This window comes from Strix uralensis, chromosome 5 (genome assembly GCF_047716275.1).
Source record: "Strix uralensis isolate ZFMK-TIS-50842 chromosome 5, bStrUra1, whole genome shotgun sequence".
Classification (NCBI taxonomy): domain Eukaryota; kingdom Metazoa; phylum Chordata; class Aves; order Strigiformes; family Strigidae; genus Strix; species Strix uralensis.
The window spans coordinates 88359628-88386973 of record NC_133976.1 but is presented as its reverse complement, the minus strand read 5'-3'; the positions used below and the strand labels follow the sequence as shown (position 1 = coordinate 88386973).

Sequence of the window (27346 nt, the reverse complement as noted above, 5' to 3'; positions counted from 1 at the left end):
ATTTACTTTATCACTAAGCTGCAGAATCTAACCTCTGCCATGGCCTCAACTTTTTTTTCTGTGTTTTGAGCAAAGAGGCCTTTTCTAAAGGGTTCGGCCTTGAAAACTTCTGTTGTGATTTACTTGGCGGTACTGCATGCTTTATTCCCAATTAGTGTCAGGTGGGAAATGATGGGAATGCCCATTCCGTGCTACCTCGTTGCAGTGGTAGCTGGATTTTGCTATGGTGGCTACTTGGTCTCATCTCAGGCTGCAGGGGTAAATGGTCCCTTATAATCTTCAGCTCCCACCGAGGCCTTGCGCTGTAATCCAGTGCAAGGCTGTGACCTACAGCAGAGTTTAGCTTGGTCTTTAAACTCGACACAGATGTTTAAAAGGGAGAGAAATCACTTTTATTTGCGCTGCACTTTTGTCCCCCCAAGGATTTCCGGGGTGTTGTTACCTACTGCCAGCCTGCGTTCCCTGAGAAGTGTGTTAGCAGCACCGGTAGCGAGAGGGGTATTTGACAGCTGTGTGTTGTACAACGGGAACCTGATAGTCCCAGGTCGTGAAGAGTATGGGTAGAGGCACCGCTCTTCTCCTTCTAAGCGATTCCTCTGGAAAAGCTGAGGGAAGAATCTGGGTATAACTCAGTCGGGAGATCCCTGCTACCTCTGCCCATGTTATTTCAAGCATACCCAGAAGATTTCTGCTCCTGAAGTTTACAACCTTTTCTAAAGCAAATACTCACGTCTGCTGTTAACTAAGTTAGCAGCCTACCAACTAATCTGTTACCAAACATGAGTTCTGTCAGCAGCAGCTCCAAATACAGCTGCTAGGAGGATTCAGCCATTGCCAGCAGAATTAAAAGCTGCTGTAATGCTTCACTGAAATATTTTGAAAAGCTCACTGTGATCACTCCATCTTTTTGTTCATTGTTAAACTTTTTATTCTTGGTATTCTAAATAACTGCCCCTCAGAGTAAACGAAGAGCCATGTGCATGCCTTCTGTTTCTAGCAGAGCATTTGCAAACTATCCCACTGTAAACTGTTTATAGATTACTGTGTAATCCGTGACCTTACTATGATGGGCAGTCAGATCAGAGTTCCCACCACACAAGGAGACGTTATTATGTCTTGAGCAATTTAGCACCACCCTGACAGAGTGTTTGCTGGCTGGAAATACCAATGCCTACGAAAAAACACTGCCTGCCTGCTGCCAACCCAGCGTTTTATAACCACTTGGGGTTTTTTCATTGCAAAAGTCATAGCTTCTCACTTACTGGCAATATAATAGATTTTAAGGGATGCTTATGGATTTCAGTGCAGCATTGTATTCGAATTTTATATTCCAACAGTGTGCATATTTTCACAGTTACATTTATTATTTGCTCTTCCTTGTGGTATGATATAATTTAAAGGTTTTAGAAGTCTGGTCCTACTGTAACAGGGACCACAGAAAACACGTATGGAAGGTTTCAGGTCCCCGTTAGTTTACATCTGTGGGCCGTGGCCTTTGCCAAACAGTTGTATGTAGGTTTTACGTTCTGGATGTGTAGAGTCCCATATTACTCCATGGAAATGTCACAGGTTTCAAATCCAGCACATGCAGAAGCCTTGGCATGGCCAGGACCTAATCAGAAACAGCAAAGTAATGTGTTTGCTGTGCTCACAAGGAGACAGTAGGAGAGTGTTGAGGTAACAAAGGACATCAGCAATATTTGCTGTGTCACAGCTGATAAGCACTCAATCTTTTCGTAATTAGTATTATGAGAAGTTCCTGGTAAAGTTTGAACTCTTGGTTTGCTCCCTTTTTTCTCCTCCTGCAATACAAAGAGGAGAAGCTGACAGTATTTTTATTTATTGTTCAATTCTCCTTGTCCACTGCTGGAGCAGGTGTCACTCTTAGTTCAGCTATTCCCTAAAATTTCAGCTGATTCCGTAGACAGAAGATGCTCTTAACCAGCAAATCCCATTTGCCTTTCTGTTGAGGCTGTTCCACGAAGGCTGCAAACTTTGCCCTTTTCTCTCAATCCCACAATGCAGACTCTCCTAGAAATACTCCTAATTTAGTATCTCCCTACTTGAAATACCAACTGAGCTTGTAAGTTGAAGACATCTCCCAAAGGCCTCCTCATCTAGGGTCAGAGCATGTACTTGAGGAAGTAAAACGTTCATTAATTGGATGCCAGATTATTTACACTTGTGTCATGATCAGTCAGGCAGTAAGAGACTGAGGATGACATTCATCTCATCTAATTTTAGGTATTTTGGCTTGGAATATCATATCCGTATCTGAACTACTCGCATTATGTTCTCTTTATAGTCTGTGGAGAGAACAGGCACGTCCCCAGCAGGACTTTCCTGACCAGGCTTAAATACCCTTTGTAGGATGCGATGAAGCGCACCCTGGATGTGCCCAGTTTTCGCCAACTCCAGAATGAGGTCTGGATTTTCCTGTACGTCTCTACTTGTGAGAAGTACATACCCCACTCCTGATGTCCGTCACCTCATTTCCTAGCAGCTAGTGCTGAATGAGCTTAAAAAATGGAAGGCCGAGCTAGAGGGACCCGAACTTTATCACAAGAGTGTCTTAATAGCACCTTACAGTTCTGACCTCGCAGGTTACTACGCTGCTGTCACTGCGGTCATGTCTTGTCTCTCTTCACAGCTCTTACGGAGAATTTAGTCAAAAAGTAGGAATTCTTTAAAATGTTATTCCCAGTTTTCTTCCCATTTCTTATTTACCATCTCAGTAAAATACAGGCAGTAGTAAAGTGTAGATCACAGTATAAGTATTCTGTCTATTGGTTTGCCTATCTGTACGTAAAATAACTATCAACTATATAACAGCTGAAGTCTTACATTTATTACATTTAATTTTGCTATAAATAAAGGAAGGTGAAAATAGTATCTTTCATTCCTCTCTTTTCCCCAACTTTACACAAATGTGAACAACTCTCATAGAGCTGAGCAAAGGAGGAGGAGTCACCTCACTGAGGTTTGAATTATCTTCCAAAAGTTACATAATGAGCATTACCGAAATAAGGCCTTAAAAAAATCATATACCAGGCACAAAAAAATCATGATGTGGGCTTGAAAATTGATTATTTTTTACTTCTTTATAACTTGTGTTCTGCTTTTGAACTGAAATGGGACTGTTTCAGCACCTGATGTTGAAGACTAGATAGCATTTCTTGATAAAGTACTAGCAAAAGTACGTAGCTAAATGCAGGTGGGTCCTGGTCATATTTTCATGAAACCTCCTAACTAGGACTTAACAAAGTATCTAATAATTTTGGATGCCTTTCGGTTTGGCCCTCTCATAGGGAATAATTGTTACGCAGTATTAAGGATTCAGTCTTTAAAAATCAAGTCTTCTATACTTTTTTTTTTTTTTAACGCTACAGGCTACCAACAGTAGAGTTGGAAAGCCTTTTGACTTTAAAAAAAAAAAAAAAAAAGCTTCAAAACATTTGAACCAAGAAGATTTTCTGTTGAAAGCATAGGTAGGAAGCAATACACTACAGTAAATGAACAGTGAAAATTTTTGGTTTATTCCAGTACAATAAGTTTAGGTCCATTTACGTTTCATGTACACACTAAATTCTTGTGGTAAAACTAAGGAAACCCAAATGGAGTCAATGAACCAAAAAACTGGATTAAAAAACCTGTTTATCTTTATGCCAGTCTGAGTCAAAAGTTCAGTTCTGGATACTCTCCTTCCTCAGAGTGTTCAAATCTGGATCCAAAAGTTTCTGTTGGAGCCAATCTCTAAATGAGATGACTAATAAAACCAACATCATGACACACATATCTCCTTTTTAACATGCAGAGTATTAGCTGAGGGCCAGGGTTGGTTTAGATTTATTTTATGTATAAAGTGATTCAACTGTCCCTTCCCTGTCCTCCTCCCTGTCCAGCCAAATCTTTGTGCTGGTTCCTACTCTGCATAGGCAAATATTGCAGAAAGGAAGATGGCGGCTTTTTTTTTTTTTTTTACCAAAAAGGTTTAAAGTTTTGGTTTACTTTTTTTTTCCCCGTGTTCATCAGTCAAACTGAACAGACGACTTAAAAATTGATGGAAACAAATGGCATCCAAAGTGCCACGGTGCATTTTATAATGGCATTCAACTGTGATTACAGTCCCACAGACAAAACATTTTTGCATTTTCTTTTCTTTTGGTGATTGACTCTCTAGAAGGGATTCACCCCTTTTAGGAGAGAGAATTCACTGGTTTCCTGACCTTTTATTTCTGCAGTAGAAATGGGTGAACTCACTTGAAATAAATACAAACCAAGCCAAAACATTACATAGGACAAAATTAATTCCAGATCTGACCTTTCTGAGTCTTAAGGGAAAAAAAAGAAAAGAAGAAAAAAAAAAAGGTTGCATGTTTCTCTCTTTTGACTGGTGCCCTACAATTTGCAAGCACCAAAATATCATGGCAGGGACTAAAGCTTTACGGATGTGTGTCCTGGTGAAAAGCGGATGAATGGCAAAGCTGGAAGACTCGCAGTGCTATGGCTGCTCCTTAGGTGTGCACCAGGAGCGTGGTGGGGGAGCCCCTGCGTTACCAAAAATCATAAGCAAGAAAACTGTCCAAATCAAATAATAGTTTAGAAAGCCGACAACTCGCAGAGTTAGTAATTTTCCAAGTCCATCCTCTCTACGATGATTGGTTAGTAATTTACATACAATTGTAATACTGCTGACACAATGCTTCTACTACTATGCATGCTCAGGGGAAGGGTCTTTGCCTGGGTAAGGGTCTTCTTGACCTGTGGGTGTGATTTTTTAGTATTCTAATGAGGGTATTCAGCGAAGGATACATGAACCTTGGGCTTGCTTGCCAAGTTGGCACTGTATCCTCTTCAAGGTCTCATTGCTCTGTGATGTCCTTGCTCACAGGTGGCTACCTACCTGTTCTGATTTAGGGATGCCTTTGGCTTTAATATATACAAAGAACAACTTTCTTGATCTAAGCATAATTTTGCTACACTGTTCTAAAAGTTTATCCTTCAACACTTGCGGCCACCTGGAAGTTCCCAGATGCCCTGGCTGGTTTGAAGCTGCTGCTAACACCTTGTAGCTCTGACCCACCTCACCACCACCGCTTGTGGTGGCGGCTGTGGCTCAAAAGAGCAGGAACGAGAAAAGCGGCGCTTAAAAACATAACGCTAGGTTGCCCCCCATTTAATGCCGGGCTGTGGAGAACAGAGCAGAAGTGTGAAGCAAGGAGGTTCTGTTTGCTTGCCAGGGACACGAGAGTGTCCTGCGGGAAGACTCTTCCCCCAAGGAGGGATTTTTGTCCCCCTCTAAACGGAGTGACCCGCCACTGCTCCTGTGAGCTGCCTGAGGGAACAGGGCACCAGGGATGGGCCCTGCCTGTTGCGTTTGCCCTGCTGCTGCTACCCTTTTCATGCTATCTGGAAAACCAAAAGATGGACATCTCCTATTAAAAAAACTCTCCGTGACAGAACAGTGGTTGATTTATAAACGTTTGTGGGAGTTAAGCAGTTTCAGTCACGGGGCTGCCAGCCTAGCTGTCAGGCAGTGGGGTCACAGCGGGCCACCCTGGCTGCCATTTTGTGTGGCCTCCCTGGAGACAGTGTGAGGTTAATTGTTGGACTGGATGATCTTCAAGGTCTTTTCCAACCGAGATTATTCTGGGATTCTGAGCCCAGTGCAGGCGCCTGGCCAGCACGGGGCACTGCGATGGCGGCACGCCCTGCCCTGCCGCCGGCATCGGGGCGATCGGGCCATGGCCTCTGGCAGGCAGTAACAAAATGGCTCCTTGGCAGCATCTCCTCAGGTTGGGCAGCGGTCATGTGCATCCCACCCGAAGGAAGCCATAACAAGTTGTGAGGGGGTCTGTCAAAAATTTAAAATCTGGTTAAAAGCAATGTGCCTGGGAGCATGCCTTCACAAATGGTTTGGTGCAGTGTTTATTGGGGTTTTTGTGGTTTATAGGGCTGTTTTCAGGGATTCCTCCCCACGCACACAGCGGTGGGAGCGCTCAGCGCTCAGCCCGCGCTGCTGAGGGGGACACACAGGCCCCGCCCAGCCCGGCTGCCCTCCCGGATGTCCTCTTCACTTCAGGTTTTCGGCCCTTCAGGTATCATTAGGGTGAAACCTGGCGTGTTGCTCAGATGGGTTTGAAATTAAAAAAAAAAAAAAAAAGGTAGGCGGACACAAATGGGTTTGTCAGATTTTAAGAGTCAGGGTGAGCAAAGGCTGCAGTTGCTCCATGAGGCCGAGCTTCATCCGTCCTCCTGTGATCCTCCCCTCAGCGATCACCCTGCCTCACTGAAAATGCCAAGTCGCTGAGGTTTGGTACCAACCTGTTTATAAAGGCCAAAGTATCGTAGAAGGACTCGAGACAGAGATTTGAGTGTGGAGCTCACCACAGTCCAGGCTTCCCTGCTCATGAGAGGTTTTCAGTTTATTTTTTCCAGTGATGTTCCCAAAATGGAGCATGCTCTGGAGGAAGCGGTTTAAGCAAGTGCTGCCTGCAAAACCTGGGACTACCTGGCCTACAGCTTTCTGTATGAAGGAGCTGTGCATCCTAGAAACATGGCCCAGGCCTTTTGGTACCAGGATCGCAGCGATCCCAGAGCATCTGGGAGCCTTGCTTGAGCTAGGTCCTTCAACCTTTCTGCTTCGGAGTGGGGGAGCTCAGTCTTCATGGGCTTTCAAACTGCTGGCCCTAGAGCAGCAAGCCTGAAAGACCCTGGATGGCTCGCGGCTCCAGGTGTCGTGAAGCCTAAAACCTTTGTGGTCCCAGCAGGGAGAGGGGGAAAAAGGAATTTTAGTTTTCCATACATTTAGAGAATTTGAGCTATTTTGCAATGGAAAGTTAATTAATATAGCCTGAGTTTGGAGAACAGATCATTGGAAATGACTAAAGGAAGCCTGGTGAGTGAGAAAGCTGGAGCAGCAGGACTCATCAGGAATGACAGGAAGGATATCACAAAGCTGCTGAAGATGCACAAACCTTCTGAATGACACCTCCGTTCTTCCACCACGTCCCTCAGCAGCTTGAAGAGGCTGGTGTTTATGCTGACTTTAGGGAGGGAGGAGTACCTCAACTAGTTGTCTAGTGGTTGCTACCTTGTGAGAAAAAAAAAAAAATGTTTTCTGGAAGGAAATGTAATTTGCCTTACCTTCTTGATAACGAGGCATTTCTTCCAGATGATAACTCAAACAGTGATGTCATGTTGATGTCTGATTGAAGATTGAGACTGGCTAATGAGCTGGAGAGTGAAAGGAGTTTTTCCAAAGCTTGCCGTGGAGTCTAAAAAATTCCAGCACTCTGCCCTTTGAGATAACTTATTTCCCAGAGCATCCTGAAAAAACACTGACGTGATACACACTGGGAGGTCAGTGCTGGACCTGCTGACCTGGTGAAATGAAGATTTAAAGGTACGAGTGTAAAATAATTTGTGTGATGAAGGCCTTTTTTACCCTTGCTGTTTCCACTGCCCGGTATCTCAGTCTGCAGGGACTGTCTCAGCATGTGTGTATAAAAAGATGGCAAAAGGTCCCCATTTTTTAGTTCGTAATGAAAGCTCCACTCTGCCGAAGGCTACGGAGTCCCGCTACATAGCTAGATGCTGCAATTTTGAATTATCTTTAAAAGCTGTCTGGCGATTCTTCCATTCAGAAAAATATCCTTGTGATGCCAAGGGAGAATGATAAATTTTCTGAAAGAATTCATTTGTATGGAAGGCCAGGCTTTTGTGACTTTTACAGGACTTCAGGATTTGTTCCTGAGAGCTATAGTACTGTTTGAGAAACAGAAGCGTAGTACCACCAGAGTCAAAGATCCCCCAAATTTGCAGAGCTGTGTCTTGCATTGCTCAGTGCTGAAGTGACCTCCCTGACTTACGCACAGGAGGTGGCAGTAATCTCAAGGCATGGTTCGTGTTTCCAGCCGTGCTCACGTTCTCCCAGAGAGTATCTCACCAGTGGTATCATGGCTTTGAGTGTAAAACCAGGGTATTGCTCATAACTAACAGCTGGCCACCAGTGCAGTTTATTAGAAACTTAGCTAGTTGCCGAAGCGGGTTCTTTGTCTTGGTGACCTTCCAAGGCAATCAGAGCCTTCTTGGAAGACCTTGAATCAGAAATGTTTGGATATAAGAAAAATAGCACTGCGCAGCACACCATTCTGATCTCCCAGGGTTCACAGATTTGGAAGGCGCTGTACCATATATAACTGTAGAAGACAGCACTGAGATACTGTAGCTGCTGCATCAAGGTCATGGTGTTCTGGGATCCAATTAAAATTATGCAAGATAGGCAATTTAGGAAAGAATTCACATAGAGCTCAGGAAAGAAAAAAAAATCATATGCGTTATGAGCTCAGTTACTTTGTAAGATTAATTTTCGACTATCTCATGATCTTGTAATAAGAGCATGAATTATTTTAAACGTTTGATTTGCTTATTGATCAGAACTCTTGAGACCTTGCTTTCTAAATCACAGTTACAGGTTTGACTTCCACTTAACAGCAAAGTTGTGGGCTTGCCTTGGAGTATATGCTGGCTGCAGTGGGTTGGGAATTCAGTGGGTGGGCGACAGTGAAACCTGGAACAGGCCCGTCCGATGCTCAGAAACCCACCTCCTTCCCTGGAGGTGACATGAATGGAAGGTGACAGTGCCGTAGGTCCTGTCATCCAGGGCATTGATCCTCACCTCCTCCAACATAACCATAATGCTTATTCAGATCACTGCGCTATCTTTAATTCCCAGAAACTATAAAGAGATAATGAGGAACGATACTGCAAGCTAGGGGAATTGCCATTTGATGGAAAGCTTGATATTTTGGATGGGGGTGTAACAGGCTTATTCCTATCCTGATTCTCTCCTAATTCCTATCACCTGAAGGACAAAGATAAAAGATTTAGCTATCTGCTGTATTTTAAGAACTGCTTGTATTGTTACGCTCTAAACTAAAATCTGCTGCTGGCAAAGGGATTTCATGGATGCTTTGAGCAAAGGTTTCCTTACAGGTATTGCTAGATTTACGACCTGCGTTAGATTATGCTGGTGACTGGGGACTTATTCTGAGCTCAGGGCCCTGTTTTGCCTGCTGGAGTACAAACACCGAGTGAAAAGGGTAAAGAAGAGCTAAAGAAGAGCTCATAGTCCAAACAGGCAAGACGAAGACTTGTTTCCCTTAGAGCCAGACAAAGAGTGGTTTGCAAACACTGTGTTAATACCAGCATTTTGGTCTCTTTTTTTCTTTTTCCTTTCCCCTTCCTTTTTATTTAAAAACTTTGCTGAGGAAGAATTAGCTAACCAAGAAAGGCAAAAAAAGGAAGAGGGAGCACAGGAGCAAAGGGTGACAGAGAAGTAGGAAGGGAGCAAGGTGAGGAGACTGAGAAGCTCAGTCAGTGACCAGATATGAAACGTGCAGCAGAAAACCGTGAAAAGAAGCTAGATGTGGATGGTTGCTGCAGCCCGGCTGTCCTTTGCTCAGACACAGGTCTCTCTCTTCTGCTGGGAAAGTCTCCTGGGCACATTCACATGGTGCTGCCTCCCACTGAACAACTCTGGGAAGGGAAGGTGCAGGAAATGGGCCCCCGTGATTACGGGTGGCCTTGTGGGGTGCAAGGCACTGCAGCAGCCGTGGCTGCCTGCGGGTCAGGGCTGAGGCTTTGTAGGACGGGCTGCACAGGCAGGTGTTGTTGCAGAAATGGTGAGGGGGGCAGAGCATCCCTTTCTGGCAGCAAAGGACTCTTCTTAGATGTCACCTTCTGTTTGCTTAGGAGGGAGATACTTGCGTCTTGAGCGTTTTTTTCTTTTTCACAGCACAAAAGACAACACCCCTGCGTGAGTTGAAGGAGCAGAAAGCCCAGCTCTGCCTAAAGGGAGACAACTGTTGTCATGTGGGAACAACTAGTAACAGAAGTACAGGAGTACACAGGAGGTGCTTCAGAGGTTGGGGAGATGGCCCAGGGAGCCCAAGTGCCCTCCTATAAATCAGTGTTTGACTGTGGTGAGGGCAGAAATAAAGCAAAGGACTAGCAAAGCAATGCTTGTCCCGTGAGCAGCCTCAATAAAGGACAGGCAGAAACTGTCCTTGAGAGTGTCTGTATCTCAAGGTTGCAGAGAGTCAGTGGGATGGAGGGGGAAGGGTGCAAAATAGTGCCTGTTTGGTTTCATACTTTCTGTATTCTCTTTATTCTTTGTTTTCTGATGATAAAAGAGCTTTATGTGGATATTGTAGGAGAAGAATTGATGAGTCATAAGGTTTGCAACTTCATTTCCCCCCCTGCTCTTTTTATTTTTTTCCTGATGGTCACATCTCCCTCTTCCTTTCCGCCTTGCCCCTCCTCTGCTGGCGCAGCAGGACGTGCTGTGCCTTTAAGAAGTGTGGTTTTTCAGAAGACTAATTCCTCAGCTTTGGCATGTGTTGAGGCATGCCCTAAGTTTTGTGGTGTGGTTTATGAAAAACTAAAGTGCATTTGTCTAGGGAGGTTTTTAACTCCTTTCTGCTGTAGATACACTTCACCTCTTTGTTCTTCGCTTGCAGAGCGTACACCATTCAGCATTTCCATAGGGATTTCTGCTCTCTTCTCCAAAAGAGGAGGGGAGATAAAGTGAAGCAGCGAGTTTGTTTTGGTTTTTTTCCCAATTAAAATTTATATTTATTGACTTGGGTTTTGCACGGCAAAGCTCTGGTGGATAAAGCTGAGGTAGCAAATTCTCTTGCTGATTATATCCTCCCACTGGCACCAGTATCGCTGCAGCGTTAACCTGTCATTGCAGTAGCAGAACGGTGTAGCCAAAGACACGTTGACCTGTAGCAGTCATAGTGTTGGCAGCTTTGTTACGAATTTCATATATTGTGAATTTCTTCATGCTCCCGTTCATGAATGTTACTTTTTTCTTTCTTTCCCCTCTCATCATGGTCAAAGAGAAACTTGTAAGGAAATTATATGATTGTACTGTAAAAATGAACATAGCGTTATGTGAATAAAATGATGGGGGGTTTTCTTTTATTTGTTGGTTTTGTTTTTTTTTTTTAGAAAATCTCATTCTTTTGAAACCAAGTGTATTTTTTTTAGCATTTGCTAGGGGCTGCAATGCAGTCTTCAAACCACGGCTCCCAGTGAGAACGTTGTTGCAGGCATTACAGGCATACCAGGAGGTAACTATGGAGTTACCCTTGGTGATTATTTTAAAAGCCGTGTTTGCTACGAGGTCCTGGATCTGTATACCAACGTCGTCTTGTAATAACAGCATAAATCCTCTTGGGCTGTCAGCCTATATTCATGTACCTGTACGTTGTTTTAGGCCTCCAGATAGCAAGTCAGTCCAGGTGAGCAGAATTCCCCTATGTCTCCGGCACCATGGCGGCTCCGGGACTCACTCTGCAGTCACCCGCAGGATGTGGGCCCCACAGATGAAAGAACAGTTTCTAGTAGAGACAGGCCTGTTTTTATGAGGAGAGATGTTGGAAGAGAAGGGAGGGAGCAGGAGGTAGGGCTGGATGTGCCTTCCACACTGAGGTGCTTGTGTGGCTTTGATTAAATCACTTAACCTTTGAGCTGCAGGTTTCATGTGAGTGAAATAGTGGCATTAGCACTGTGCATGGCATGCTGGGATTAACTGAATTAACGTAACAGTACTTTACAGTCTCAGCTCTGTAAATGTGCTGAGTGCAGTTGTTCTATTTAAGAAGCTTGTAGTGCTTGTTATTGAGCCTACGGGAGGGCCCCTGCCAATCCCCTGTCCTCCCCTCCCTCCCAATTAGTCCGGTCAGTGCTCTTATCCCTCTCCATGACCAATAGCGAGCAATCTCTGCTGCTTAGCCTCTCGATCTTGAAGCAGTGCTGTATTGCGACAACTCTCTTCACAAGTGGCCACAGAGGAACGGTCGCACCGCCAGCCCCGGTGAGGAGCTCTGTCTTCTGCACCGCCCTCCGGCCGCCCGGGCCCAAGGCGTCCCCGGCTGCCCCGTCCCTGCAGCATCCCCTCGGTAGCGTGCTGGAACGGGAGGTCGAGGTCCTGGGATCTCTTGACATCTACGCCACCTGCTCGCGAGGTGGCCTGGGCAAGTCACGTCACCTTTCTCTTCTTCCCTCTTAACGCCGAAGTGCGGATTCCAGCTTTTACGTTCGTACCCAGGAGCTGCTCAGGCTGAATTAATGAATGCCGTGAAGTCAAGGATGTCCGTGGAAGCACAGCACAATGTAAATGTGAAGTATTGCTCTGTAATTATGGGTGGAGGTAGCCCTTGTTGAGAATGATTTATTTTCTCATAAATCAACATTTGATCTGGTGGAATCATAGGAAAGAGGAAGAAGTGTAGCGAAAGCCCGTCCTGTTACCTCAATCTGAAATTTTTCAGGAAACTGGAAGGCTGCCTCTCCCATGTGTTTTGTGCATGCGCTGACTCTGAATCTAGTACTGGTTACTGAGATTGATGGGGTGGCATAAAAATAGTCTGACTTCTATAGGTGTAATATTTCAACATACAGATGGAAAGAGGTCCTTTTTTTTTTTTTCTTCTCTTGGGATTCAGCATTTTATGAGGAGGCAGAGTGCTGCTTTTTGCAGCGTTGTCTGACGCGTCCAAGGTTGACACAGCAGCTCCTTGGGTTCAGTCAATTAGCTAGTTGGGGATTTTAGGAAGAAAGCAGATGAAACGTTATTATGTAGCTGCTGACATACTGGCGTCATCAGGGTACAGTTTATAAAGTCTCCGGCGCTGCTGTGGGATCAAAGAGTTAAAAATTCCAAGGGTTTAATCCAGTATAACAACATTTTGCAAGGCCCATCAAATTCACAGCAAGTGAGAAGCAGAAAAGCAACTGAGTGAGGAGGAAAATGAAATTAGATGGAATTATATGGCCACAGGTTTATCTTAACTAGTTGTTTCACTTAACAGGGTAGACGCACGTTCATCTGAGCTCTCAGCAGACGCTCAGCCGGAGTTGTGCTCCCCTGCCCTCGCAGGCTGCGTTATCCCCAGGAATGGAGTGCCCTTCATCCGCTTTGAACAAAGCAGTGTTCTGCTGTATCTATTTTTGGTCGCTGATTTGTATGCTGTAGAAGCCCTCTCATTCCTTAGAATACAGCCATATATTGTTGTGTTTGTTTTCCTTTTGCTGCTGCGTACATAGTGGATTGTTGTTTGTTTGTTTGAAGGATTTAAACATCTGGAAGAGGCCAGGGATAGCGGTGTCTTTGTGCACAGGTTAGAGTGGAGCTGCAGGTCCCTTTCGAAGCGAAACGTTACGTGGCATCTACAGTGATGCTCATTTGTATACTCGGGGGTTTTGGTGTGGGAAGGACAATCAATAGAACACTCATGCAAGCAGCTGGATGAAACCACTGCTGCTCAAACTAGCACAAGGTAAAAATGGATTTATTTCCCTAGGTGGTTCTGCAGCTGGTTCCCATGGAGGTAATACCAAATATAAATTTTGGAAGTAAATACTTATATGCAATAAGCTTAGCTGAGTTTGGGTGAGTAGTGAGAGGAATCAGTTTTTACTGAGATGTGTCAGTAAATGATGCACACAGGGCAGATCTCGCTGTGAGAGATTCAGTTCTCCTGTATTGTAAGCTTTGCCATATTAGTTGGACACGAACAAATTCAATTAGAGCCTGAATCTAGACAATAAGTTATCACAGATTGAAACAGTAAGAGGAAAGGGGCGGGGGGGAAAGAAAGGGTAGGTTCTATATTGCAGCCCCTTTCCGGTGAGTGGAAGGTGACTCTGCCAGGAGCCCTCCCGGCTTTTACCCGACTATTTGCAGACCAGTGCCGTAGCAACAGAAGAGCAGCTCTTATGCTCCGGCTCAGTCTATTGCAAACAATTTCTTTTCTGAGAAAGCTAATCGCTGTTTTGTTACATTGCTTCCTAGCAGATGAGCCAGGCGCTTCTGAATTTAAACAGAACCACAAGTGAGTGACAGCGAGCTAAGCATGGGCTGGAGTCTTGTAGCAGCATATCCTTCAGCTCCAGTGCTGCAGTCAGAGAGAGAAAGATTTTTCCTTTGAAGATAAGACACCTGGGGCTTTTGTAGAAATTAAGTATGCCCCGAGTCGTGCAGCTGTTATCTCGATTTTAAAAAAAAAAAAAAAAGACAGAGAAAGACAAAGCGTCTGGCTCTTCTACGCACCACCAAAAATTCCTCAAAACGCTAAAAGCGAAACCGAGCACTTTTCATTCTGCAGTTGTGTTGCTTGCGAATACTTTCCATCTTGTGGCTTACGTGACACTCTGGGGCAGAGCAGGCTCCCGGGCGAGCCGTGGGGCTGTCTGTGTGCGTCCGGGCGAGGGGGAGTGCGGGAGTGTGCGTATGTATATGTATGAGCGAGGGAGAGCGCGTGTGTGCGGTGTCGTAACGTGGCAGGGCACAGGCAGTTATGAAACTTTCCAATAAAGTCTCAGTGCGTCAGTATTGGTTGCTTGGGTGTTTTTGTTGGTGGTGTTTTTTTTTTTTTTTTCTGCCCGTTGCCCTCCAGTTTCATTTCCATTTATGAGGGCAGAGAGGGAGAGGTTGAGAAATGGTAGCAGACCCCCCCAGGGCGCTGGGGGAGCCGAGCAGTTCCCACGACAGGTGGAACACGCCACCGCCGCGGCGCTGAGCAGGAGTCCCAGGTCGTGGTGCCCGGGGACAGGGGGAGGGGACGCCCTCGCACTCGGGGCAGCTGCGGTTGCAAGGGGCCCCTTCAAAGTGCTGCAGCAGCAGCCAGAAGTTCCACTTTTTTTTTTTTTTGAAAGGACTGGAGAAATTATTAACCACAGTTGATGACGTCAGAGTTGATCTGATTAAAGGTTTGTTTTCTTGCTGGCAGAGGTGTGCTCCGTAGAGACTGGTTCTCTCTTCTTTTTTTTTTAAGTTTCTTTTTTGAACAGCAAACGGAGGGAACTGCTCGCACTGCTGCCGCTGCTGCTGCCGCTGCTGCTGCTCCAGCTGCGTGTGTGTGTGTGTAAACAGGATGGTGTATCTGTAGCCGCCACGCGCAAACACACATTTGACCATGAGGACTCTTCGCAGGTTGAAGTTCATGAGTTCGCCCAGCCTCAGTGATCTGGGCAAGAGAGAGCAGGCAGCCTTGGATGAGCGGGGGACCCAGCAGCGACGGGCCTGCTCCAACGCTACCTGGAACAGGTAAGGTCTCGCACGATGTGCCGACTCCCCCGTAGCCTCTCCGCGCTCCCGCGGCCGGGATTAACGTGTGAGTAGCCGCTCCGTCGGCTCGCGGGCTGGGCTTCCTTGCTCCCAGCTCGGCAAGGTGACGGCACGTTGGGCTTCTGCGTTAGCGTGTCACGCGTCTCCGAGTTTGCGTTCGAGTAAAAGACGGGAGCGGCTTTTTTCCCCTTGCTGTTAACCTTTCTCTGAAGGCTGAGAGCAAAGAGCCTTTTCCTGCAGATGGCTTAGCCTGTTCTTCCCTGCCAGGACAAGGACTTACTTCACGTGGTCCAGCTACTAGATATTCTCGTTTGAGGTTGATTTGGTTTATTAGTTTTAAAAAAATTCTATATACACAACTATTAAAATACATTATTTTATCTGCATATCTATATATATTGCTGGTTGTTGGTACAGATACGCAAAGTCTACTCAGTTTACTCACATTAATACAAATATCTCTGTGTACGTGCGCGCGCAAGCAAGCACGTGCGCTTTGGACAGGGAAAAATAAGCCCTGATTGTTTTCTTTATTGTGTTTACACATCTGAATTTTATTAGTTTGACAAAAAAAAAAAACCCACGCAAATATTTTGTTGAGAATGTGTCACTTAGCACAGATATTCAGAAAGCATCTTAATGACCGTTTTGGTGAGACTCTTAAAGATGAGTCTAAATCTCTCAGTTGTTAGGAATTATATTCTTATGTCCTTTTTGAAAATGAAATGTCATCTCCTGGGTCACAGCTTGGAAAGCATCATTTGTAATGTTTTATAATCATATGGCAGTACAGCTGGAGGACGAAAAATACGAGTGAACTATAGACACGTTTATGAAAGGTATTTGAGTTCTGAGCACAAAAAAAATAATTACAAAATCCCACATCATCTGTCCCTCTCACCACTCAATTTGTGGTTTCATGCCTGCATTATGAATTAGTTGTTTACTGCCAGCAGCACACCTAGCACTGAAACTGCACCGTTCACAAAAGAGTTTCTGCTCAAATATTGTGTTCTTCGTATGACGCGGAGTTGCCCCCGAGGTCTGGATGGTGATGGTAATTAAAGGCTGGGTTGGACCACCTTGGCTTATGCCAGTTGGGGTTTCACTCGGCCAGTAGCCCCATGGGAAGCAGCAGGGAGTCAAATGCTCCTTGGTGTGAACCAAGGTGACAGAATACGATCCCCAAAGCCTTTTTGTGATGGTGTGCTGACAGCTTTTGTTGGCAGGGATTAGCGTTTCCAGGTCTTGCTTGCGGGGAGGGAGCTGTGCAGGCGGATGTGAATGGAGAGCAGGTCAAGCACTGGGCTTGCTCCAGGCTGAGGGGCTGCTCATCCTCACATCAGAGGGTTTTCCTAAGTGAGCCGGAGCAAGAGTTTGTTATTTTTAATTTGGACAGGACGGTTAGCGCTCTGGCCAGAAGTGGTTGCTGATCAGCAGGCTAGACATCCACACATCTCATCCGAACAATTAGCCAACTGTCCCGTTGCCTGTTCCTGGAATAGGTGCCCGCCAGTCGTCCTGCCACCAATTTTTTGGTGTGAACTCAGGCCTAAACGTGCTCTCCTGCCACAGGTCACCTTTCCCCCGGGCGGGTAGCGCCGGGCCATCCCTGCCGTTTGGTGACACGGGCCTCTGAAGCGCCTCGGGAGGCTGGCAGGGCGGCTGTCCTGCGGTGGGCATCGCGTGCCTGCACAAAGAGCTGCCCACAGCTATGGCCAGTACCGCGGATTATGAACCCGCTGCACCGCATGAGCAAGGGGAAGGCCCTTTCTTTCTTATTTAATAGTGCAAGGCTTTCTCCTGGGTGGAAGAGAGTGAGGGTAATTCTTCTTTCAGGCGCAAAAAGACTTGTATCCTCGCTGGAGCTTATCCTCAGGAAAGCTGGGGCTTAAATGATGTTGGATTAGTTATATTAAGAATTTATCCACTGTCGCTTCTGCCTATCACTAGTGCATGCCCATCTTGGCATCAGTAACAGGGTCTGGTCTTGAGGGAGTCGGTGTTCAGCTCTCCTAGAGAGACCCTAATGTTGGTGTGGCAAACTGGGCGTCTCAACCTGGACTCCCCAAGAATCTCAGGTGGGTTTTGAAAATCTTGGGCTGTGGTTGGGTTTTTATTTGTCCCCTGCAAAATTAAAACGCCCCAACAGAGGACTAGCACGCCATACATTGGTTTATGGGAATATTTCTTCCGAATGAAAGGATTGCCTGTGCTGTTTCGTTCTGTGCCACATCGAGCGTAAGAGCTTGCTGATGGAGGAAGTGACGATGCACCAGCAGAGCTCTTCCCTCTCACCAAGCCTGGCTGTTCTATATTTAAATGTCTGCTGGTTTCTTGCCTAATGTTAACAGCTGTGCCTGGGTGGGGCACGTGTGTATCTGCTTTTGAAAGAGGCTTTGAACCAAGTTCATCAAAACTGATGTGGGGAAAGTCAAAAGCACAACCCCAGAGCAGGCCCGGCCCCACACGAAACTGCGGGTCCCACGCTGAAGGTCCGAGGTGGAGCGAGGACGCTGCCTCGGCCCTGCCGGGGACCCCGCTGAAACTGCGTTTTGCTGGGGGGGGTTTCTGCCAGGTAGCAGCTCTGTCACTGTGGGCTTTTTCCTGAGGAGGATGTGTGGCTCCCCTTCTGCAGCCGGCTTGCGTGTGGCTACAGCCTGGCTGCCCAGCCACGTCCTCTTTGCCACCACTGCGCTGTCTCAGCCCTCAGACTGTTTATATCGGAGGATTCCTGCTGCTTTCTTACACCAAGGGAGGGCAAACTGCAGGAGCCTAATCGCAGGGTTCAGGGTGCAGCGGGCACGTCCCACTCAGTGCTAGCAAGGACGGTCTCTTCCTCCCTGATAACTTTCCTTCACCTCCAAACTAAAATGCTGTAAAACTTCTCGATGCTGTTAAATCAAAGGGAAATCGGTGCCGAGCAGCTGTCTGCTACTATGCAAATTAGACTTTAGAGCACGGCTTTTTCTGAGCTTGCTTTCCCAGGAACCCCAAAAGATCTGTACATCAACACACCGGCAGTGCACGTTAACTAGCAACCAACAGCAACATAGTGGAACAATACAGTTTCGTTACAGCTCACAGAATTTGCATTGGATTAAAATAGCTTCGATTTTTTCACTAGCATTGTCTTCAACTCCTTTTCTCCCCCTTCCTTTACTGCTTCAGGCGAAAAATGAGGGCTGAATGCTGACTAAACCAATTGGACTGAGAAACCCAGGGTTTTTAATCCGGAGCTTGAAAGCTGGGGGGCGGGGGGGGCCCTCTCAGGGCAAATAAAATCCATCGTGAGGTTTTCATTCTGACTGAGCTAGCACAGACTGCCTAATCAGGAGCTGGTACTGTCTGAGTTGTGCCGGGGGAAAGCCTCGAGTCAAAGGCACTTAGATCCCCTTTGGTGTAAGAAAATGGGGAAAATTGACGGAAACATGAAGGAGATAGCAAAGGAAAGGCGAAGAAAACACGGATGAGATGCCTGGGACATTAGTGAGATCAGCAGTAAATCCAAGGAGACGTACGGAATCAGAAAGAGTTTTATGGTTTGGGCTAATTTTTACAGGGTTGTAATAAGCACAATAACTTGCCGTAAAGTAAATTTTACAGTCATGGGAACCATATTTCATCTTGTAATTAAAAATGAATGTTTTTTCAGATCACAGGGAGGCTTTTCTAGTGGAGAAAACATTCCAGACCAGCGTATTTATCTACGACTTCTACTGGGATATTTTCTTTCTTCCAACATTTAGTGTTTATTTAGAAATATTTTGAAATATTTCTGCCTGTCTGAGGATCACCTTCTTTTTCTTGACCCTTTCTTTGGAGCTCTCTTGGGAGCATCTGGCCGTGTGTGTGCACGGGGGGCAGACAGAGCCGAGCTGTGGGGTAGGGAGGAGGAACGGGGAGGGTGAAGGGGACTTCCCAGCAGGTCGAGCCACCGCTGCACCGTGGAGCACGTGCCAGCCTTGACTGCAGTAACAGAAAGTGGTGGTGGTGGAGAACTGCTGCTCCCTGTGGCCCTCCAGACATATTTATACTTGCTTGAATGCAGGTATAATTGGAAGCCAAATTCTCCTTAGTCCTCTGCTCCGTAGATATATTAACTCTTAGTACACCTCAGGGAAGTCCCTTCACCTGTCTGTCTCAACTTCTTTACACGTAAGAGTAATGTTTACAGTTGGTGATGTTAGTGAACTAATGCCTCTCAAACTCTTTGAAGACGGAGTTTTGCAAACCGGCTTAATTTCACTTGTATGATCCAGTGTGTAATTGCAGCCTATCCCTCTTTGCAGATTGCTCTACCTTGGGTGGAAATTTCAGAAACATAAGTGAACGAGCAGCTGCAAGCTTATTTTGAAAGAGTCGAGGCCTCATGGAAAGCCTGTGGAGTAGCAGCTGGACTGAAGCTGTGCTGAAAATGGGCTCTCCCCAATTGGATTAAGCTAATTCCGATAAATGAGGTTTTATTTTGGAGCGAGGGTGTCTTCAAGGAGGTTCTGATGCAAGTCCATCAGGTTAATTATTGTTAATTAGCTAGTCCCATAACTGTCCAGAGGAAATGAACCCTAATTCACTTAGTCCCTTTTGAAAATGAAGATGTTGCCTTTAACTACCCGGTACTTGCAGGGTGTGATTATTCACACAGTATTGGTTTTGCTCAGGGACTTCACCTGGAGCTCTGGAAAAGGGAGAATTTGCAAACACTAAATGATAAACACTGCGATATTTTCACCTGTGCTGTTTGCGTACAAAGGTAGTGACTGCTTTAGAGAACCAAAATCATCTGCGTGCTGTGCATGAAGGATAACGTGGGCCAGGAAGCGCTGAGCTGGGAGAGCCATGGCCAGAGTCGAAGCAAACAGAAGGTCAGGATTCAGACAGACACGTGTGAGCCCAACTTTGCAGTTGTTCCTCAACTCTGTGGACAAACTGATTCTGACCTGGCAGAAAACTGTGTTTTAATCACAATAGTTTTTTCTTCTTGGCTGCTTAAAAACGTCAGTGAAAGAACAGGGGTGGGTGGTAGTTCATGAAGTGCTGGAGGGAGCCACCCTGCCACCCACCGAAGGCAGTGGTGTCTGCCTGGACAAATAGCAGCTCAAGGGAAATGTAGGGTTTGGTGGTGTCGAGCTACATAGGTAGTGGCTTTCTATTATGCAAAATTCAGAATAATAAACCCCACCCTCCCCGTCTTGGCAGTCGCGCTGTTAGGCTGGTTGGGAGTGCTGTCAGTGAGCATCTAACTTTGTGCTCTGGGGCTTGACACGTCCCGGATCCCTTTGTGCTGAAGCACACGGTGGGGAAGGTCTGAGCTGTGTGTGCTGGAGCTGCCATTCCCCATGTGAGTCGTGGAGCCGCCGTCTCCTCTGGAGGATCAGGCAAATCTGCAATGAGTAGTCTCTCCAAAGAGGTGACATTTCTTAGGCTGCTGGGTTGATTTTTGTTGCTGTGAGTGCCTTCTTGGTTGTAGGTAGGGTTTTTTTGGCAATCTGTGGCCACTGTGGGATAGATAAGTACAATACCTTGCCGGAGCCGTCTAACATTCTGTCTTCATTCTAAAGGCAACCTCCCAAAACAACCCTGGTCTCTGCAGGTTTCTGGTCCTGCTTTCCCCTCCTACAGCCAGCCTGCTCTAGCCATGCTTCTCTCTTCCCTGCCCACCCACTGACCCGTGGGAAGCCTCTGCCCTGCTGCTGGTCTCTCAGAATGTCTTCTTCTAGCTATAGTCTTCAAACCAAGAGTGACCCGTGGCATATTTTTAATGGAAAGGTGTCTGCACAATATATCTTAGTGCTTGAACTCGGGTTAAATAAAACTGCCACAGCAATTTACTCTGATTCATACCAGTTGAGGAGCTGGCTAATGAATTGGTGGTGTGCTTTCAAGAAATGCTGTCATCCCATCACAGATCTGCCTTTTCTCACGGTGTGAGGGTGGCTGTAGCTTGTTTCAAAGGTGCGCTGCTCAGGTGCACAGAGCTTCCAGGTCCCCCCCATTCTGGCAGAAGGTACTAGCCAGGGAGCATTAGGAATTGCTCATTTTCTTAAGCAGAAGAAAGTGCAGCGCTGCAGGAGTAGGAGGTTACATCTGCGCTTCTGCGGAAAATGTGTGTGTTGGTACAGTACAGCAAACCAGAAGCATTTATTAACCCTGGACATACAGTGGGAGGTCTAGTCTTGCTGGGAGACTGGAACCTTATTCAGTACTGAGCTTGGGCAATTCAGGAACTGACCTTTTTTGGGGCTCTTTATTGTCTCTGCAGTGCTGTGTTCTTGGGCACACATTTACACACGCAGCAACTACAGGGAAGGTGTTCAGAGTAGTATCAGTGCGTGAGAGCGCCCATTAGTAACTTAAATATTGTAAAAGAGTAACAGAAGGGAGTTTACAGATCTTTTTCAGTTCAGGTTAACGATTAAAATATAAGTTTAATTACATATATTATTGACTTAAGCCTCAGTGGAGGCTGGTCGCAGTCACAAGTAAAGGTGATCCACCCACCTCAAGCATCTTGCAGGACTTCTGTGTGAGCAGCAGCTCAGATTTTCTTTACACCAAAAGGTTGTACCGTTCTGACTAAATGCTTTTAATCACTCACAGAAACCATAGCATTACTTTGATTTAAGCAAGGGTTGGGTTCGTTTCTTTCATTACCTTAAGGTCACTAAGAAGATTTAAGCTAGGTTTTTATTACCCTGACACCAGTTTATGCCACCGGTAGCATCCTGGTTATTCTGACTCCTCTTTGTTGCTTCTTGAGCAAGTGTGAAGGGCCAGATTACGGCGATATTCCCATGCAGCCTGGGCCTGTGTGCCTGCACCCTGCGTGCCAGCGCTGCGATGGCAAGGAAGGGCGGGTGGTCAGCGTAGCGGGGCCAGGACTTGTGTTCCAGACAAGGCAGTTGTCCCTTAGTGCAAGGGAGATCCCAGGCAGATGAAAAGATCACCGCCAGGATGTTTTATGTAGGTACAGTTCTACTACACACTTAAACGCTCTCAACCTGTCCCCCTTAGTTCTTGTCAAAAAAGCTTGTCCTCTCTTACTTTTTTGAGGAATAATAACGGACCTGTTAAGCTGGAAAGAGAAAACCTCCCCCTCGTTTAGAAAGGAGTGCCGGAGAGAAGGGGAGAGAGCGTGTTGACTTTTAGGAGAGATATTTAGTCATTCTTCTCTGCAGAAGGCTGGTAGGGAACATTGCAAAGTTCATTTCCGAATCAGAAGAGCGTGTAAAGACTGCTTGTTTTACTCACTACATTAATCGTACTTCACATATTACTCATAATATTAAAATACCCAAGTCGCTTCGCTGTATACTACAGACATTTAGCTGCCAATTTTCAATTAATCGTAAATTGAGTGTGTCTGAGCCAGCCAAAATAAGCTGGGTTGGATCATGAGTCTATGTCTGTGCACGTGGGTGTAGGGGGGAAAGAGGGACCACTGTGCCAGGGGGAGTGCTTAACACCTTGGAAATATTGTCAAAGGAGTGAAAGAGAGAAGAGGATAATGGTTCCTATTTTTATCTGCTTGTGCATTTCTCCACAGTGGGTCATACCCTTCACCTGCCACTTTTAATTTCCTTTTTCCACAGAGGAATGTGGCTGAGCTTTCCTAACAGTGCATCTCTCTGCCGCTCAGCGTTGTTGTGTGCCTGCATTTCGAATCTCAGGGAATAGCGTCGGGTTTACCTTCCAGCCCAGCCCTCTGCTCCTGGCAAGTGTTGAAAGGGATTGTCTTACCGTGAACCTGGGAAGGTTTAATGTGGGTGCTGGGGGTCCCCAGGGCCCCCCCCAGGGCCTGCAATGCTATCCCCTTGCAGTGGGAGCAGCCGCATGGGGCTGGCTCTGGCCCTGAGCCCACCAAGCTTGTCTGCCAGTGGGAATCAGGCTTCCTCCCTCTAGAGACCTCACAAAGATCCCGCCTGTAGCTCTTTTTCACAAGACAAGGCAACCCTCAATCCTGGTACCTCCAGGATGGGCAAATCTGGTCCTGATTTTGCTTTCCAGAGCTCCAAAGCTGGTTGCTGCTCCGTTGCACCAGACTCCAGTGCAGTGTGAGCAGGGGGAGGTCAGCTGCAAAGCTCTGAAAAACGATATTGCGGAGTCACTGGTAAAACCAGCTCCCCAGGAGGGATGTGTATGCTGTAGCTTCTCATTCTTGGAAGATCTTTTCAGATGTTCTAGGGGTGAGATTCAATTTGGTGGCTCCTAAATATACCTCCTGAGCATCCCTGAGGCTGGTTGTTGTGTTCCTAGCTCCTGCTGAGTACAGGCTGGCAGGGGACAGGCAGAGTGACAGACACCCAGGGAGGTGGTGCAGAGCAGGAAGGCTTCTGCCCTGTGTTTTTTGTAATATGCCTTAAGTTGTCATCTCCCCTCCTCAGATGCAGCCTTAAATGGGAAGAACCACTTGCCAAAATCTGTATTTTCCCTTTGCAGTTAGCAGGATGGTGAGGGAAGAGGAGAAAAAAAGTGGCAAGGACATGTAATACTGCTATTGATAATCACACTCACTGCTTTTCTTATGATTTTCATAAATGCATCTTAAAATACCCTTTAGTGGTCAGTGTCGTCATCTTTATTTGACACACGGGGTAACTGAGTCAGAAATGCAATAACTTGCAGTCACTGCCAGTGGTGGGAATGACCATTTCAGTAAAAGCAGTCGTACTGGAAATGGAGCAGCAGCAGAAGGAGCAGTGGAGCAGATGAAGGCTTCTTTCTTGTCTCTTGATCTCAGGAAGCTAAAGCATCTGTGTGCATGTTGAGTAAAGGCTAAACTCAGGTGCAGGATTTTTTTGGTCACTAAAAGATGCTCCTTCTACCCCAGCTGAAACCTAAAAGACCTTCATGTTTTGGGGAACTTCCACTCCATAGTTGAATGCGGTGGAGGTTGCCCAGCGGTTCCAGGAGTGGAGGGGTGGGGATGAGCTGACAGACGGAGGGACCGTGTGAGTCTTCTTCCCTTTTGGAGGCAAAGCGGTGAGGCTATGAAGGTGACACTGGGTCAGGGAAGGGGAAGGAGACTTCTGCTCCCTTCTACTAATGCTGGAACAGGTTTGGTCTCACCTTTCACCGGCATTTCTTTACCTTTGTCCTCAGACATAAGCTCAGTGATTTAGACTGATGTGTCATCACACTAATTGTGTCAGGTGTATTTCAGGAGCATTTCAGAGCTTCATCTTGAAGCACATACTCATTTCAGTAACCCTTTGAGGTGCACTCTTGTTAAGTTCCTGGGACCTGTCGGCATCCCTGTTAAGCACGTGGTTGTCAGGTACCTGCAGTACCTGGCAGGTTTTTGCCATTCAGTGCCCTAGAATTTAGGGGGCTGGTGACCATACACCCCAGGGACGGACAGCATTGGGTACGGGACTTTCTGTGGAGCTCAAGAATTTTGTGGTCTCAATCCTGTCTTGGGTTGCGTCTGGTTGCAGCAGAAAGTCACCACCTTTAAGCAACATCTGCCTGCGGCACAGTTACAAATTACATTGAAAATGAAAAGGGAGTATTTTTGGTAGGACAGATGGTTGGCTTATGCTGAGCACATCGCTGCCTCTCTCGCCGTCCTCCTTAGAAACTCTATAGATGCGTTGTTCTTTCAGCACAGCCTTGGTTTTCCGTTAGATGAATCAAGAGCATAAATCTTTGTGAAATGAGTGAGTGGTAATCAGAAACAGTCTTTGTAACCAATTGCCCCTTTTCTGTTGTTTCATTTTTGAAAATGAATGAGAGATTGGTTAAATTGACTTAAAATTCATAATTTTCCAGTGTTTCTTTTATTCTTTTTTAAAGAACTAACCATTCTTGAGATTATGTTCTAGTAAAGGGATGCTATAGTTGTGAGCTAAAGTTCAGGTATAGTGCCCAGCCTGCATAAATGCTGATTTGCTGATAAAGAAATCAAGTAACCATAGCTCAGACAAGTATATGCCAACAATACTGGGAATAGCATCACTGATCTCATAGTGAAGCTGTTAATTGTCTCTGGTGAGCCATAGAGACAAAAATATGCTTTCAAATGTATTTAATATATTAATATATTAAGAGTTATACTTCATACACTTCAAGCACCTAAAATATGTAAGCCTAAGTTTTCTGAAATTACCGATTTCAGGTTGTCACGTCCCGTCTCACACAGGTGTGCAACTGTTGAAGTTGGAGCAAATCAAAAAGAACTAATTTTCAGAGATGTCATCTGTTTTCTAGGCAATAATTCCCTTTAAGGCATCTGGGATGGGGTACCATCTGTGACTTTTAAAACGGTCCTGCAGTGTCTAAGCAGAGATGTTAGGCTTGTTGTGGAAGTGATACCCTTCTCAAGTGTGATCGGGTGCTAATGCCTCCTCGTGTCTTCTTTCAGTATCCACAATGGAGTAATCGCGGTGTTCCAGCGTAAGGGTCTCCCAGACCATGAACTTTACAACCTCAATGAAGGAGTCAGGTAAGACACTCGTCTCTACACAAGGTGTTGTTAGCCAGCGTGCACAGTACTGTTTGCTAACACTCACATTTGAAAACTTCTACACCAGGATTAATAGTTGGTTTTTTTTTTTTTTTCCTCAGTGGTAGTTTCAACCGGTACGGTCAGTTTGGCCTCAGCGAAGAGCTGATGCTGACGTGTGTCAGCACCTCGCTGCCTGGCGAGAGCCAGGTTCCTCCTGCAGAGGAGGTGTTTAGCCATGTGGAGGATGGATTATTTCAGAGTCTGTCTTAACATACTGAGTTGAAACTAAGGAAGGGAAAACCTGGACCCCTGTACTAATGCAGCCCTAGTCCACCACAACAATGCTGCCCCTTCCACAGGTGCCAGGCCTCGCTCTGAGGTGCCTCCCTTGCATCTGTGGAGGGTGTAAAGCCTCCAAGTGCTCAGGGTCACACGGCAAGGAATAGTGTCCTGCCTGGTGGTCCCTTGCATCGAGCTGCAACTTCCACACAGGCTGAGCGTGCTGTAGATGTCATAAAGCTGTCTTGTCAGCTCAGTGACCTGAGGAATGCAGTTTAAGTTCCTATTTCTTTCTCGTATTGTGATGATACTGTTCGCAACAGACTAAAGACAGACCAGTGATATGTACAATGGAGACTTTTTTTCCTAAAAAAAAAAAAAAAAAGAGGTGAAAATCCTACCATTCAGTTTATTTAAGCTAGAGTTGCAAAGAAAAGTTTACCAAGAGATAAGGTGATATCTGGATTTACAGCACTTTTTACTACTTTTTCTAGCACTTACTATTTACTAAACCCTCTCTCACTGACAAGGGCAAAGTAGCAGATTTCCTTTTAGAAATTTGTCCCAACGCTTTGAAGAATAAACGGTGGAAAAGAAGCTGCACTGACAAAGGACAGACAGCTTATTACATGCCCTGGCCATCTTCAGATAAGAGCCTCAGTGATTCCCTTTCCCTTACTGTTTATTCCCACTCTATCCAGGCACTGGAGTCTGACAAAACCCACAAAATATGCAGATATTCTGGAATTATCTGTCCCTGTGTGGTTCCCAGTCTGGGATAGCTGGTGCAGTCTGGTTCCTTTAATTGGGGGAATATCTTCAGAGGAGTCCAGGTGGATGACATTTGGCCTCTGATCTCTCTTTTCCCCCTCTCTCTCTGTCTTTTTAAAATCAAAAGAAACTTACTCTCCAGTTATTTCTTACTTCTCTGGGGAGAAAATGACATATAAAGAATAGCTTTTCTAGGATGGCTGTCAGTTAGCATGATCCATCAATCATTTTGAGTTAGTTATTGGAATAATGGTTGATCGTTATTACTGTAAGTGCAGTTAGGATTCTTCAGCTTTATCTGAATGACAAAAAATGGTAGTTCTGGGCTGAGATTTCCTGGCCCAATGCACTTGCCTCAGGATGCTCGTCTGCTGGTGAAGGACAGAAGAGGAAAAATCATCTGCTGATATGACAGAGACAAATATAATCTTGTATGAACCAACAAATAGAAGATACATAGATGTTATTTGGTGAAATGTGCCCAAATTCTGCTTTTATTTACCTGGGTATAAGCCCTACAGCATGATGATGCTTGCTAATATAGTTGTGCTGAATTTATTGCAACATCCCAGGCAGCCAAACAGGCAAGCTGACTGCAAACAGAGTGATTTTTTTTCCATTTTTTGGTGGGCTTTGCTGCCTCATGATAGGCCCATTTCTTTTTGTCAGGGTAAGGATAACGCTGCTTTGTTGTTATCTCAGCTGAT

The 27346-nt window shown here is 45.8% G+C and overlaps 1 protein-coding gene across 4 annotated transcripts in view; it reads left to right on the top strand.

Annotated features, from left to right (window-relative positions):
• Positions 1-27346, top strand: part of PRR5 (proline rich 5) — a 93448-nt gene that overhangs the window by 24812 nt on the left and 41290 nt on the right. For 2 of the 4 annotated variants that reach the window (XM_074872144.1, XM_074872143.1), the window contains 2 exons: positions 15008-15121; positions 25506-25586. In XM_074872144.1, the coding sequence (XP_074728245.1) occupies positions 15018-15121; positions 25506-25586 (185 nt within the window). In that variant the 5' untranslated portion in view covers positions 15008-15017. Of the gene's footprint in view, positions 1-14297; positions 14785-14804; positions 15122-25505; positions 25587-27346 lie in introns of those variants that run through there. The other 2 variants (XM_074872145.1, XM_074872141.1) reach the window with 2 other exon arrangements.